Source organism: Fonsecaea multimorphosa, assembly GCF_000836435.1.
Source record: "Fonsecaea multimorphosa CBS 102226 unplaced genomic scaffold supercont1.2, whole genome shotgun sequence".
Classification (NCBI taxonomy): domain Eukaryota; kingdom Fungi; phylum Ascomycota; class Eurotiomycetes; order Chaetothyriales; family Herpotrichiellaceae; genus Fonsecaea; species Fonsecaea multimorphosa.
Window position 1 is genome coordinate 1,365,780 of NW_015971636.1, and position 14,831 is coordinate 1,380,610.

Here is a 14,831-nt window from a genome sequence, read left to right on the forward strand (position 1 = left end):
CCCCAGGATGAACATGGAGCTTTTTGATCGCTTAGCTCTTTGCGCGAACACAAGCAACTGAGCCAGCAGCACGCGGGAACTGTAGACACCGGTTTAAACTCTGAAATGAATTCATTGAGCCCTTGTGAGTCGTCCTGAGCCATGTTGTAGAATATTGACAACTAGGCAGGCCAGGTCGGCAACCATCCGGTCTGATCGCTGAATTTGCAGCCCTCTCGACCCCAGGAATGCTCTGGTCATACGACCACCTCATAGTGAGGGGACTGCCATCTTCGCGAGAAGAGGGCGGCTTGTGTTCCTGCTAATGTTTCCCAACTCCGTCTGCATACCTTTAGTCTTCTTCTTCCTCGTCACCCTCCACAGCCGTCTGCGCAATACGGTCCAGATCTCGTGCACCGGCTTGGGTTATTCTTCGTCCGCCCTTCCCGCTGCCACCTTCCTCATCATCATCAACCTTCTCCAGAATGCCTAACTCCTCCAGAGCTTGCATGACTTTGCGATCAACAGCGCCAGATGCGTTGACGTGGTGCGAGGGCCGAGAACCGCGGTTCTTGGTGCTGCCGTGAACTTTTCGGAGACGGCCAACACCGACGGACTTTCGTAGGTAGACATGTCGGGCGACTGAGGCAGCTCTCACGTAGAACCAGTCGGCGGATTGGGGAGGGAGTTCGTTTGAGTGTGAGGTCTTGACGGTATCAACCCAACCTGCAAAGCGTGTACTATCAGCGTCTGTCCCAGCAAACGCCTTGAGAGCGCAATGATTCATCGTTCCAACCACTCGATTCAGGTCTGGGCGAGAAAATGGTGAAGAACTGGAAGGGAGGCGTACCTGGTACTCGGAGTTTCCCTTGTCGCTTCAAAAATGCTGCATATGCCTCGATGAATTTTTGTGCCTGCGTGATTCGCACTGTCAGTCCATGCCTTGCTTGCTGAAGCCCATGCCCAAAATTGCCAGGTCCAAATGTGAAATCTTCCTCCTCTTTCTCACAACGGCTGATTGGGCTGCCATCCAAGCGAGCATTTCGGATCGCACTCACATCGACATCTCGAACGGTAACGCCACCCATGATTGCAAATGTCGAGACAGTTTGTCTCAGCAATCACGATCGTGGATTGAGGAAAGGTGGTCGCTGTGGATTGGGCGGAGAAATTGTCGTTTGGTATCGTCGGTCAAAATCTTGAAGTTCGCACCTGCACTTGGCACCGAAAAGTTGTGGGCTGAAAACTTGCCAAGAGTTACATGCCACTCTTGGCGTCTTTATCACAAGGCGCATGTTGCCCACACATCTTGCACACTGACCTTCTCCTTCTTGCTACATGTTGTTACTTCATCTTCGGTCACAATCTACGCTGCCTTCTGAACCGGCTCCAAATCATACAAACGCCTTATACTCGAGCAGTGCGGGCGGGTTCTCCCTGTGCACACAAGACAAACGAGTCAAGAAGGTGGAAGGACTGATGCAAGGCAAAATCTGAGGGGCTATGCAACCAAAATTCTGTCGATCAAGTACCACTAGCCTTTCCATCGCTGCAACTAGTTTTTGCCCACCTACTGCGATCGCTTTGCAAGGTGTGAGGCAGAGAATTTCCCCATGTCAATGCTCGGACTTCAGAACTAAAGCTGTCGTGGCACAAGCCACAGCCCCGGCATGGAGCAGAGATCTCCTGGAAGCGTATCGTTAATAGAGGTATTTTCTCTTCCCTGCTTGCCACTTACATAAAGCTCAATTGTGCCCACCACCGGAGAAGGTCGTGAGTTTCATAACTCTCGACTGTGCCGTTCTGGGCGTCAGCCTTGGAGTCTTCCTCCTCATCTCTCGTTGCAACATTCGCTCGGCGATGTAACTCGTCATTTGTCCGCTTCATCACCCCAAATGTAAAGGGCACAATGGCTACCGAGAGAGCCGCTGCAGCCAAGAGCAGTCGCTGCTGGAGTTTTGCTTCCGCTGGCAGGTTCCTGACTGTATATAGCCAACATCCACTGGCAAGTAGGGAGAAGAACGGGCCAGCTTTCTTTCCGATGTCATAAGCGGCCTGCCATTGCCGGGCCAGGTGTGGGAATTTCGTCGCCGGTCTCTGGGAAGAGGTGGATGTCGGAGACGCCGTGTTGTCGGCGTTTGCTGGTGCTGGCAAAGCCGGTGGGGGGGAAGGTAGCAGAAGGATAGGGATGGTCAAAAAGGAGATGCCGAGATTGGCGCCGAAGAATATGGCTGAAGATGTTATCCCGAGGGCAGTACCCAGCGTAGTGTTTGGTTTCCAAGACATGCTGAGAGATGCTGGGCTGGCCAATTTAGATTAAGAGGCTGATGCTGGAAGATGCTGCTTGTGCGATATCACTGCGCCAATGATCACCAATTCTGTCACCGGAACCAAGCCTGAGTTCGAGAGCTCGAAGTGTAGGTGATGCTCGAAGCCTGTTCTGAATTATCATGATGGGAGGATCGTTGCTTTAAAAGCTTCAAGGGAAGCTGTTGCCAGGATGTACGAGGTACGGTCGCCGCGTCACGGAGGCCACGGAGCCAACACGGGGAAGATCACGCCGATTGATAGGCCCTTTCAACAGCCTAATCAGGCCACGGCCCACGGGAGGAGACTGCGGGGATTCGCCTAATGCCCTGCTTGTCAACCACCAGGCTGCACTGCAGGCAAGACGCTGCCAAGGCTTTCCATCTTGCCGCTCTAACGTTGACTTGACCTTCACTGCTTCCCGAGACTCTTTTCCCGCTCAGTTCGAGTGAGAAAAGTAAGCATTATATGGTATTCCACGTATATATATGACGCTCTTCGGGTTCTGTAGTGGTGCTATTCGTCTCTTCTTGGGCGGCCGATGATTTCTGTCTCTCGATCAGTCCGCCACGGCCATGTTCCCAGGAAGTTCCGCAGCTGAGCCCCGTGGATGTCTTGAAAAGCCTTCTGAAGCATTCTGCGCTCTTCAGAGACCTTGCCTGGTGGATCTTGCCTGGCAAGGAAACTCACGGCCACGGCAGCTGGGAAGCCGGCGATGTTCAAGAAGAACGCGCCCATGGTAGGACGTTGGAGGAAAGGCATCAGCAAGATGATCTTGCGACAGTACAGTCTGGCATCCATACATGCTGGAAGATCCGCACGGTCCTTTCCGGCAACGTACCACAGAACCTCATGTAAGATATTGCAAGTGGCCCAGTAGAGCATGCCCAGATGAGCCATGGCGAAGTGTTCAGAGGAAGGCTCCGAACCCTTGTGGGCTCCGTTGGCGATCTGGTCCTCAACGAAATCGACTGTGGACGAGCCTGAAGTGGCCGACCATGTCTGCAGTTGACTATGATAGAGCCAACACCTTTCTTCGAGCTGCTGACGAAAGAGCGTCTGCCTTTCCACTTCGTCAGACAGACATGCAAGAAGGCTTTCAAGGCTTTCAAGCAGGGCTGGGATCTCAATCAAGATATCCAACAATTTATCTCTCGGACCTTTGGGATGCACGGACCACGGAATTGACTTCCATGCTGGAGAACTAAACACAGATCGCTTCCGACGGTGGATGTCCGCATATACCTTCATGAGCGGCGTCAGCAACTTTTAGGCCCAAAAAAAACATGCAACCCGAGGTGGACATTACCAGGTGGAGGCGACTGTCAACGAAGAGGAGGTGATTGTTTCCTTCCACGTAGCATTCGGGGGGTCTCGCTAAGATGATGGCTCTCTCCCCAGCAGCTTGCCTTAGCCAGGTAGGACCAGGAAGCCACGACCGTCGGCCCCAGCCCGTCTGGATCAACTGATACAGTATCGGTTAGTCAGCTTCGACGCCCATACGTACCAGCAAGAGTAGGTGTTCACACACACCTCGTATCCGGCCAAGAGACCTGACGCCGCCAACAGACTGTCACGTCCTTCTTGACTGTTGGCAGGAAGTGACTTAGCTACCGCCTGCAAGGACCTCCCGTACAAACGCCATCCTTGCACAATGATCTGCTGCTGCCCGCTCACCTGGCCGAGCAAGCCCAGGGCGTTGGTGAGCAAGGCCAGCCGCACAAGGTTGTGTCGATGACACAGATCTTGTACGACTCCAGTCCAGCTGGTAGTCGAATATCGTGCCGCTCGCGGCGGGAACGGCTGGCCATTCGGAAGGAGAGTGGTCCAGTAAAAGTCCAAATACTTTGCCTCTAGCGCGGAGCATCCCAAAGATCGCTCTAGCGACAACAGCGCAGTCGATGACGTCAAAAGAACCTGGTCTTGAATGCGACCGCGAGTTTCAGTCTTGCTCTGTTGCAGTGCTGTGTAAGATTCGGGTGTGAAGCTGCATGTGTTGGCATCACCAAGCTCCGGTCTGCTGTTGACGAAGATGCGGGGTCTTTCATAGCCTCCACAGACGAGACCAGAGCGTCTGCAGGGGCCGCATGATGGTTGCTGTTGATCGCACTTTTTGGACGAAAAAGGGACATTAGCAAAGATATTTCTCAGGCGATGACAGGGTCCCTCCGACAGCCCAGAGAACTCACACCCTTCTTGCGCATCCTGCAAGTCCAACAGGCTTTGGACCTTCCTGGAACCCCGACCATGTTGACATCCGATCCGTCGAGTCAGATACTAGGCCTCGAGCCTCCGTCATAGGCATGCAGAAAGCGCAAGGAGAAGTTTGCGACCGACATGATCTCCGAATCTGCGATCTACACTGGCCCCGCTTTTGGCTTGCGCGAAATGCTCCCCATTCCGGCTTAGCTCGAGGCTTTACAAGTACAGAGTACCTACCTAGGTATGTACTCAGTACAGCCTCGTGAGCCATACAGGAGGTCAAAACCTGACGGAGGCGACCGCGTTGCGAGAACGAAGCCAAACACTCTAAAATGATATTCTGTAAGTCACATACTGTGCTGAAGTGACACATGGTTAACTGGCTGTCATTCGAATTCGGATACGCGGCAACAGTCAATGGTGAACTACCTGAGTTACAGCCCCCTCGCCAAATCCCAATAGGATGAGGAGGTTGTCTATACAGCTTAGCATGTTGCATCAGAAGACTCAAGGCCACCCACTCGCAAAGTCTGTAGCCCACAGACGGTTTCTGTCATGCTAAATCCATTGTCGATCTTGCCCCCTTCTCAAGCTCAACTTACGTGTCGCAACGAGTACTCCGTGTTGTACCGATCACGACCGACCACATCCCGTGCATTTTAGGAAAGAGGCACTACCCTAGCATCACACCAAAGCGAAGAGTCCCGCCAATGCCCTCCTTGTACCAGGCCCAAATAACGTATTTATATATCGTGTCCGCCCACAAAGCAGGGTGTATCTAGTTTTGGAGTCGTTCAAATCTTTATGGTCTAATAGTCTTGATCTGTCTCACGGCACTGACCATCATTAGTCATTCAACTCGAAGGTCTGCTATTTGTCCTGGTAGTCTGTTGAGAAGTCTTAAACCCAAGCACATCAGTCAGCCATGTGCAACTTACAGGATCATGGCGACCCGTCATCAAACGAGTCAGCGAGCGATTATGAGGAAGGGCACGAGGTCACATCTGACCAGAACGTGGACTCTTTAGTTACCGACTTCATCCACGCTCATGAGCGCCCTACCACCAGTGCCTCGAGATCGGCAGCTTCGGCCGCGAAGCTGCCTCATCCTGTGGTCATTCCTCAACGCCGACCGGGGAACAAGCAGCGGGGTTTCGTCAAGGCGTACGCGCCGGCACTGGGACAGTATGGTATCGACCAAGATACCTTCCTGGAATTCATTCGTGCCATGAACAAGGCCGTCCAACAGAACGCATGGCTCGCAGCCATTCAATTAGCCGCCGTGGGCGCTTCGTTTGTCCCGAATGGCATTGCTACCGGCGTCTCTTTGGCCGTCCAGTTTGTCGCGAGTGCGATTGCACAGGCCGAGGCCAAATGGAGGTGAGTTCTGACCTTCCCCTTGCTTGTATTTTCCTGTCCGGACAAGCTGTAGGACCTCTGTCGCCTGACCCGAGTATCGTGCGCAGGACCAATTCTTTCTTGGACCGGATGAACAGAGAATTCTTCCGTCCTCGGGGGCTGTTCTGTCTGCTCATGTCGTACAATCCAATCGCAATGGGGACGCAGAGCGCAAGGGAAGATCCCGATGCCCTATCCAAGGCGCTCTTGTCTTCGTCCCCCACCTCCAAGCAGAAACTGACCGCCCGGGCAAAGAAGAACCTTCGGAATCCAATAGCCGCTACCGCGGAAGGAGAGGAGAACCTGCCCACTAGCACGGCCCCATTGATATACCCGGAGACCATTGGTGTCGAGAAGCCTCGTTCGCCGGGTGAGCCAGAGCAGAAGCAAAAGCTTGGTGATCGGCTGAATCAGTACTTTGACAAGCGAGCCCAGGCGCGATATGTGAGCAATCTGCAACTCTAAATCCGTCCAGAATCACTGTTTTTTGTTCGCTTGAGTGTCAACGCTAACCTCAGAGCATGGATTTTCCGTATAGGCCAAAGAAAGTAATAGAGACATTCTCTCGAACCCGCAGCCGGTCCAATTCAAGAACAAGTACCTTGATCCGAACTCTGCCGTGAGCAACGGCGGTCTCCTGGGTCTGGTATCGGGAGGACGCCTCACCCGCGATCCCGACAAGATCAAACAGAGCACGCAAGCCGCCATGGCGTCCCAGGAGCAAGCCATTCGAGAGCAACAGTCCGCCATGATGGCAACCATGCAACAGCAACTACAAGCCATGAACCTCCCACCCGAGCAACAGCAAGAGTACCTGAAGCAGTACCAGGATCTGTATAGCCTTCAGCTGCAGCAGATCCAGCAGCAGTCAGACCTGGTCGAAAAGGGGCAATGGCAGCGCCGTATTGTGCGGGTAGGCGGAGTTGCTGCCCCTCATCCCCTGCCCATTTTGAATTTCTCACTGACGGCCTGTGAAATCCCAGGACATTCTGTATTTGATGATTGTCGACATGCCGTCTGATGCAGAAATGGCGGCCGCCCGGAGGCAGCTGAACAGCGCGGGCCAGGCGGAGCCAACAGAGGATGTGAAGTTCACGACCGTGGACGTATAGATGAGGTCTAATTTGGAGGTGCAGTGTGGCCACCGCTCGAAGATGTCCCGAGCAGAAGTCACAAGTCGCTCAGCAGGCAGAAAGAGAGCGGACCAAGCGCCGAGCGTGATAATTTGCGAGAGAACTACATTTGCCACACACCTTTCAACGATGAAGTCCGTGTGATGATAGAGAAGCTGAAGATCTTCCTAAGCAGTATAAAATGCTCGGAAAATATGCATGTGTGTTTTTGTTGATAGTACAATGATGTTGTGAAGACTCACTCTGCGGTTGTTCAGTGGAGGGCCGTCACAGGGAACTACGAGAGGATACTGATACCTAGTCCACAGGGCTTTGTTCGGACTGGCTGCTCGTTGGGTCGCCTGTATGTGCCCGGTGGTGGTTCTCCCTAGCGGGCCTGCCCACTTACCCACCCCTATTATTGTTTAGTTCGAAAGGGGCACGAAGCAGGGCTGGTGTGGCACTGGGGACCCAAGGCTGTTCCCCTACCGATGTACCTCATAGTTGTCCTCGTAGCGATCACATACGAATACCCACCACATTCGCACAACGGAACAGCATAGCGACATGTATCACAGTGACCCCGAATCTTATGTGTGCCAACTCTGGCTAATCGATTTGTGTCACACTGCAATTTGGCCCTGGGCTAGAACTCGACCTTGGCAGTCACTTGGCTGGCTACACCGCCTCCATAACAGCCTTTGTAGCCGAGTGCAGCGCCTCGCACGGCGCAGTAGGTACGAGGCTGAGCTGCAGCTGCCCAAACTTACTCTAGCCACATCCCTTCATTATGCGCAGGAGGTCTTCCTGGAACGTAGGGCTCTTCAACCTCCATCTTCATGATTTCTAGGACGTGTGAGCCCTCTTGCTACGACTCTATCATGAATGTGCCATCCATAATGGACTCCTCCCTATACTGCCATCTGAATACAGAGGCGAAGCAGATCCGCCTTTTCCACCTCGAGCCCGCTGCATCCTATGAGGATGACCTCGTGGGTAATTTGAGCACCGTGTCACTCTTGGACAATCCGCAGTTTCAAGCCCTCTCGTACGTCTGTGGTGACGCTAAGAACCTCAAGCCCATGAGATTGTCTGGGACCGATGTATCAATCTACAAGAATCTGGACAGAGCCTTGCGCCATGTGCGCTCCGAGGAAGTCGCCTTGACACTGTGGGTCGACCAACTGTCTATTCATCAGGCGAACCTCGAGGAGCGCTCGCAGCAAGTGCGTCTCATGTCTGACATATACAACGCGGCTCTTGAAGTGCTCGTGTGTATAGACTCCAAAAGCGACACCCTTCCCGAAGAACACAAGCACGTCTTGGGTGTGGTAGAAACAGTCAATACACTTGGACGGCTGCACAGAGACGAACACTACCAGAGACCCATTGATCTTCGTGGAACATGGAGTGATCTCCTCAGGTTCTTTAAGAACGGATACTGGTTTCGCATGTGGACGACGCAAGAACTGATCTTGGCAAAGAAGGTCACGTTTTACTACGACAAGTACCCGATATCTGGCGAGACCGTCGATGCGTTCTACACATGGTATGTAAAGCATATGCGCTACGGAGGGTGTTGTCGAGTGGGGGATCGCAGCACCTTGATTGATTCCGCCATCGACATCGCCGTGCGAGCGTACGCTACCACAAGAGAAAATCAAATAGCCAAGCGAGAAGGCAAGGTCTTCAAGCTGCTTGATCTGCTGTCCAGCGTACGCCACAGGCTCACTACCGTCCTTCATGACAAGGTATTTGCGCTCGCTGGACTGGCGCCACTACCTGCCGAGATCCTGGACTACAACGCTACGGCGGAGGTCACATTCGAACGGGTCGCCGTCTACCTCATTGAGTCAACAGGCACTCTCGACGTTTTTAACCACCTCAGCACCAATGGGCCTAGTTTTGGAAGCGTGTCAGTCGCCCAATCATCTGCCAGAAACGTACGCAATGACTACGATCGTCTGCCGAAGCTGGCATCCTGGAGTCCAGACTGGTCCATGTACTTCAAAAGCGCAGAGATGATTATGTTGGGCGAGCGGTTGGAATTGCTGCCGCTATACTGTGCCTCGGGCACAATGGTTGCCTCAGTCAAACACACGGGCCCGAAGCTTCTGGTGCCTGGTGTCCGCTGCGGCGTCATAGCAAAAGTCGAAGTATGTTACGAACGGCCCCTGATCTTCAACATCGGCATGATCCAGGCCTGGAGCAAATTGGCAAGTGTCACTCTCGACGACCCGCAGATGTCCCATGGCTATCTCACCAGTGCCAAGCTCCGCTTCATTGTGGCACTAACCGGTGGCATCGGTGTCACAGCAGACGGTGCATTTTTCCTGATGAAAAGCCGGGAAGATTATCTTCGCAACGAGTACCTGTTCACCTACTGGTGGCAATTAAGAATGCGAGAGGAGAAGGAGTTTACCGTATATTGTCCTCGGGATAGTGTTGACGTCGTCCAGTACTATGACGAAGAGTATATGGAGAGCTTCGCCGCACAGTACGAGTATGCGTTGAGACGGAACTGCATCCTTCGATGTTTCGTTGTCTTGGAAGACGGCAAGTTCGGCTTCGCTCCTCCTACAGCGATGGTTGGGGATTTAATCTGTGTTTTGAAGGGAGGCAGGACACCCTTCGTGCTGGGCACTGGGAAACGGGTCTGGACGTCGCGAGCTGGGCGTGCCAGAGCCGGACCACGCACCAGCATCCAGAGGAGCGAACCGACGCCCGAAGAAGACGGCTGCTTTCAGCTGGTTGGCGATGCGTACATTGAAGGCTTGATGAACAGTTCCGTGTTGACAGATGCGAAGGAGATGGAAGACTTCGTCTTGGTGTGAGTATTTTGGAATAATTACCCAGACGTACCTCTGGGAAATTGCACGCATGACGTCCATGGCTCGAAGGTTTTCCAGAAGGTTTGTGGTTTCTATAAGAGGAAGACGAGGACAAAGTTTTTGGATGCGACCGCAAGTACCTACCGAAAAGGTATATAATAGGTGGGGGAGAGAACTTCCATTGGCTGATTCCCCAAGCGCGGCTAACCAATTCGGTCCATTATCGCGACCACTGGCGCCTTCGACGCACAGCCGCAATGAGGCAGAAACGCAACAGGTTACCGCATGCGGCTCAACCACATCTATACCTCTTGGCTTCACGAGAATAATGCTGGACGCTCTCAGGTCCGTATTGAGCACATATAGCAATGCTGCTTCGGGCTTTTAGCATTGTCAGCATCAACCCACCAGGCCACAAGACATATCCACCACTACAAGAACACCTACGTTCCTTGCAACCCCCTTACAACCACTTGGTCAGAACTCTCCCTGCCCACACGTCCACTGAGAAGGGTACCTCCATCGCGAAGCAGTCTTGTCAACCAACATCTCTCACAATGGGTCTCTCATCATTCGAGATTTTAGACATCCTCGAGCTCCTCTTCTTTGTCCCTGCTCTGATAGCTTCGGCTTATGTCGTCTATAAGCAGGGCATCCGCAAACGACTCGGCTGGCGGTTTCTTATCATGATATGTCTGTTTCGGTTGGTTGGCGCCATCACTTCTCTTATCGCTGTCAGGCATCCATCCAGCGGCTTGACCATCACGTACGATGTCATGAACAGCTTTGGCTTGTCGGCAATCATCTCAACAGCATTGGCTCTCTTGGATCGCGTCGAAGACGGCATGGCATCACACGGTCTGCACCACCAGATATTCCAACTCCTTCACCTCCCAAGTCTTGTCGGTATCATTCTCAGCGTTGTTGGGAGCACGGATCTCTTCAGCGACAGTCATTCTAACGTCTCGACCGGCTTCACCTTACTGAAAACCGCGATTTGTCTTTTCTTGGTTGTGTTTGTCGCCGATATCCTCATCACAGGACATTGCTTTCTGAAGATCAGTCACGTCTTGCCTGGCGAACGAGGCCTCTTGTTTGCAGTCGCCTTGGCTCTGCCCTTCATGGCGGTCCGCATGATCTTCTCCCTCCTGTGCGTCTTCGCCAATGACCCTAAATGGTTCAGCTCTTGGAGCCTGGAGTGGACTGCCATCCTTATCCATGCCATATTCGGCGTTCTGATGGAGGCCATCATTGTCACGATATTCATCGTGGCTGGGTTCATCACGGCACCTGCAGCCCTGCCACTGGCCCACGAAGGCAAAGTGACTTACGCTCTGGGCGCCCGGAGTGTTTGAAAGGGCACTTTTTGAGGAATCACCTTGTCATTTTGTGCGTATTGTAAGGTGTTAAGGCACATTTTAGGGCTCTGGGTATGGGAAGGAGATATTCACCTGTAAATAGCGATTCTCCCGTGGTTATCTTGCTACATTAGGGAATGTTGAAACCCAGCATTTGCATTCCATCTTTGCCTCGATCAAGGTCTCGTGAGCGATTGGAGGAGTGCTTGCGGAGATGAAGGAAGAGAAGGAGAGAGCAAGCACCAAGCTGGATGGCGCCTTGAAAGAGTGGCGGGCATTTGGACCAGGTTGTCGCCGATTGGCCAATCTTGCAGACTATGCCGAGTGCCGCAGAGGGACCAGATTTCCACCACACTGCGGCATCTGAGGACAAGTTGTCTGCTCAGTTACCAACACCTGGCTAGAAACCTCACAACATTCAAGTGCTCCTCTTCATCCCCTCTGGCCAGCTGTGTGTATCTTCCACTCATTTCCCAACTCGGTATGGACGTCATTCTGTACCGATCAAGACAATAAAGAGCCTCGCACATTGTTGGCAAATCTCCCTCTCAGTACTCTCCCTCCGCACTATTCGTCCCCTGCACTCCACAATTGGACCTACGCTCCCGTGTTGCTACCTTGAACTCGAGACCGAGAAGTGCGTACACAAGGCTTGGGGCCTGTGATTCAAGATGTCGCAACAATATCCTCAGCAATATCCTCAGCAGGGCGTGCCTGGACAGGAGGGTTACGGTCAGCAGCCACCGCAACCACCTGCGGGCCAAAATTATGACAACTACGAAACGAACAATCCGCCAGGGGTACAGCCAGGACCTGCTCCTGGTCCTGCTCATGCTGGCCGAAAGAAGCGCGCTTATGCTGGACAAGCCTATGAGTTTGGTGCTGGAGCGAATGCTGCTCTGGGAGGACAACAACAGGCTGGCGGCGCGCCATACTCTGGGTATTCCGTTCAACAAGATGCAGCGGGCTATCCGCAAGGAGGTTATCAACAAAATCCTGCGGCTGTGCAGCAGACCGCAACACCCCTATATCCCGGTCAAGAGCCACCAGCCGAGTTAGGAGGCTACCAACCTCCCACTGCGCCCTACCCTGCGCCTGGCGGTGTAGCGGGCGTGACCCAACAGTTTGGCCAGATGGACATCTCGCAAAAGCCGCCGATCGCTGCTGCACCGCAGCAGGCGCAACGAGCTCCGGTCTTGAACCAGCTCTACCCGACAGATCTTTCGAACCAGCCATTCAATGTCACGGAGTTGGACTTCCCGCCTCCGCCAGTGATTCTCCCTCCTAATGTATGGATATGGCCTCCCAATTTCCGTGTCAGAAGCTAAATATCTTGACAGACAAGTGTTACGCCCTCACCTTTCGCCAATTGTCCACCCAAATTTGTCCGCTCGACGCTGAATGCCGTTCCCACCACTCATTCCCTTCTCAAAAAGTCTAAACTTCCGTTCGCCCTGGTCATCCAACCATACACGTCTCTGCACGACGTCGAAGATCCTGTGCCAGTGGTTCCCGACCAAGTGATTTCCCGTTGCAGAAGATGCCGGTCGTACATTAATCCGTTCGTCACTTTTCTGGACCACGGACACCGATGGAGATGCAATATGTGCAACCTGACCAATGATGTGCCGCAAGCCTTTGACTGGGATGCGGCCGCCCAGAAAAGTCTCGACAGGTGGCAGAGACCAGATCTGAATCACGCGGTTGTCGAATTCATTGCGCCGCAGGAATACATGGTTCGGCCTCCACAACCGCTTGTCTACCTCTTCTTGCTCGATGTAAGCTACGCGGCGGTGTCGAGTGGACTGCTGGCGACAACGGCAAGGTGTATCCGAGAGAGCTTGGATCGGATACCAAATGCAGATCGACGCACACGCCTGGGCTTTATCGCGGTCGACTCCAGTCTTCACTTCTTCAATATCCCTCGGGATGGAACCGAGAATGCCCAAACAAGCATGCTCGTTGTCAGCGATCTTGAAGAGGCTTTTTTGCCCACTCCTGCGGATTTACTCGTGACTCTGACCGAATGCCGCGAAAATATCGAGAGTTTCTTGGATAAGCTTCAAGAGATGTTCCAAAACACCCAAAACGGCGCGTCCGCTATGGGGTCTGCCCTTCGTGCCGGACACAAGCTTATCGGACCCGTTGGTGGAAAAATGACGGTCGTCACTGCTTCGATTCCTAATATTGGCCATGGCAAACTTGAAATGCGCGAGGACAAGAAGCTGCTCGGTACATCAAAGGAAAGCAGCCTGCTGCAGACGGGAAACAGCTTCTACAAGAGCTTCGCCGTTGAATGTTCCAAACAACAAATCTCGGTGGATATGTTCCTGTTCTCTTCACAGTACCAGGACGTGGCTTCTTTGAGTAATCTGCCCAGATACACCGGTGGCCAGACTTACTTCTACCCTGGCTGGAATGCGGCCAGAGAAGAAGACGCCATGAAGTTCGCCAAAGAGTTCTCAGACTACTTGTCAGCAGAGATCGGACTAGAGGCTGTTCTCCGAGTTCGAGCGACGACGGGGTTGCGGATGAGCACCTTCTATGGGAATTTCTTCAATCGCAGCTCGGATCTGTGTGCGTTCCCAGCATTCCCACGAGATCAGAGCTACGTTGTCGAGGTTGCAATCGATGAAACCATCACGAAGCCGGTTGTGTGTATGCAGACCGCTGTCCTGCACACCACCTGCAATGGCGAACGCCGAATCCGAGTTATGACCCTCGCGCTACCCACCACCCAGCAATTGGCCGACGTCTACGCCTCGGCCGATCAGCAAGCCATCACAGAGTATTTCAGCCACAAAGCCGTCGAACGCGTCCTCAACAGCGGGCTTGACAGCGCCCGGGACATGATTCAGAACAAACTGGTCGAGCTGCTCGCCACATACAAGAAGGAGCTTGCGGGAGGCAGTATGGGTGGAGGCGGGCTTCAATTCCCTGCCAACCTTCGAGGCCTGCCTGTGCTTTTCCTTGCCTTGACCAAGAACTTAGGCCTCAGGAGATCGTCCCAAATACCCAGCGACATGCGGTCAGCAGCTCTGTGTTTGCTGTCGACGCTGCCCCTCCCGTTACTGATCCAGTACATCTATCCCAAAATGTTTTCTCTGCATGACATGCCGGATGACGCAGGGACGGTGGACGAGAAGACTGGTGAAATTATCCTGCCGCCGCCGATCAATCTATCGTCAGAAAGGATCGTGCCGTATGGATTGTATCTGATCGATGACGGTCAAACCCAATTCCTTTGGGTCGGACGAGACGCTGTTCCGCAGCTGATACTCGACGTCTTTGGACTGTCAGATAAGAGCCAACTCAAAGTGGGCAAGCAACGCTTACCCGAGTTGGACAACGATTTCAGCGAGCGTGTGAGGGCAGTCATCTCCAAGAGCCGGGACCACAAATCCAAAGGGGTGGGCAGTATTGTCGTGCCACATCTCTATGTGGTGAAAGAGGATGGCGAGCCAGGACTGAGGCTTTGGGCGCAAACGATGCTTGTGGAAGACCGAGCAGATCAAGGAATGAGCTTACAGCAGTGGATGGGGAGTATGCGGGAGAAGGTACAGTCATGATTGAACATTGGGTTACGCGGGGCTGGGATTGCTAACTCCCTTGAATGCAGGTCATGCAATAAACACGACGCCCCG

At 53.3% G+C, this 14,831-nt stretch overlaps 7 protein-coding genes across 7 annotated transcripts; 4 read left to right on the forward strand and 3 right to left on the reverse strand.

Moving 5' to 3' along the window:
- Nucleotides 1-331: 331 nt before the first annotated feature.
- Nucleotides 332-1,067, reverse strand: Z520_01427 (40S ribosomal protein S19; the record flags this gene model as incomplete). The annotated part of the gene is made up of 2 exons (XM_016771945.1): nt 332-705; nt 830-1,067. The coding sequence occupies 2 exons, from the start codon at nt 1,065-1,067 to the stop codon at nt 332-334; spliced, it is 612 nt and encodes a 203-aa protein (XP_016637084.1).
- A 528-nt stretch (nt 1,068-1,595) lies between these two features.
- Nucleotides 1,596-2,265, reverse strand: Z520_01428 (uncharacterized protein; the record flags this gene model as incomplete). Its single annotated transcript, XM_016771946.1, has 2 exons — nt 1,596-1,665; nt 1,718-2,265. 2 exons carry the CDS (start codon nt 2,263-2,265, stop codon nt 1,596-1,598), a joined length of 618 nt encoding a protein of 205 aa, XP_016637085.1.
- A 537-nt stretch (nt 2,266-2,802) lies between these two features.
- Nucleotides 2,803-4,490, reverse strand: Z520_01429 (uncharacterized protein; the record flags this gene model as incomplete). Its single annotated transcript, XM_016771947.1, has 4 exons — nt 2,803-3,531; nt 3,596-3,742; nt 3,820-4,395; nt 4,476-4,490. The coding sequence occupies 4 exons, from the start codon at nt 4,488-4,490 to the stop codon at nt 2,803-2,805; spliced, it is 1,467 nt and encodes a 488-aa protein (XP_016637086.1).
- A 923-nt stretch (nt 4,491-5,413) lies between these two features.
- On the forward strand, nt 5,414-6,998 carry Z520_01430 (uncharacterized protein; the record flags this gene model as incomplete). Its single annotated transcript, XM_016771948.1, has 4 exons — nt 5,414-5,868; nt 5,955-6,330; nt 6,425-6,799; nt 6,870-6,998. The coding sequence occupies 4 exons, from the start codon at nt 5,414-5,416 to the stop codon at nt 6,996-6,998; spliced, it is 1,335 nt and encodes a 444-aa protein (XP_016637087.1).
- An 881-nt stretch (nt 6,999-7,879) lies between these two features.
- Z520_01431 (uncharacterized protein) lies at nt 7,880-9,832 on the forward strand (the record flags this gene model as incomplete). The annotated part of the gene is made up of 1 exon (XM_016771949.1): nt 7,880-9,832. The coding sequence occupies one exon, from the start codon at nt 7,880-7,882 to the stop codon at nt 9,830-9,832; it is 1,953 nt and encodes a 650-aa protein (XP_016637088.1).
- A 554-nt stretch (nt 9,833-10,386) lies between these two features.
- Z520_01432 (uncharacterized protein) lies at nt 10,387-11,184 on the forward strand (the record flags this gene model as incomplete). The annotated part of the gene is made up of 1 exon (XM_016771950.1): nt 10,387-11,184. One exon carries the CDS (start codon nt 10,387-10,389, stop codon nt 11,182-11,184), a length of 798 nt encoding a protein of 265 aa, XP_016637089.1.
- A 674-nt stretch (nt 11,185-11,858) lies between these two features.
- On the forward strand, nt 11,859-14,756 carry Z520_01433 (protein transporter SEC24; the record flags this gene model as incomplete). The annotated part of the gene is made up of 2 exons (XM_016771951.1): nt 11,859-12,476; nt 12,528-14,756. The coding sequence occupies 2 exons, from the start codon at nt 11,859-11,861 to the stop codon at nt 14,754-14,756; spliced, it is 2,847 nt and encodes a 948-aa protein (XP_016637090.1).
- Nucleotides 14,757-14,831: the final 75 nt, after the last annotated feature.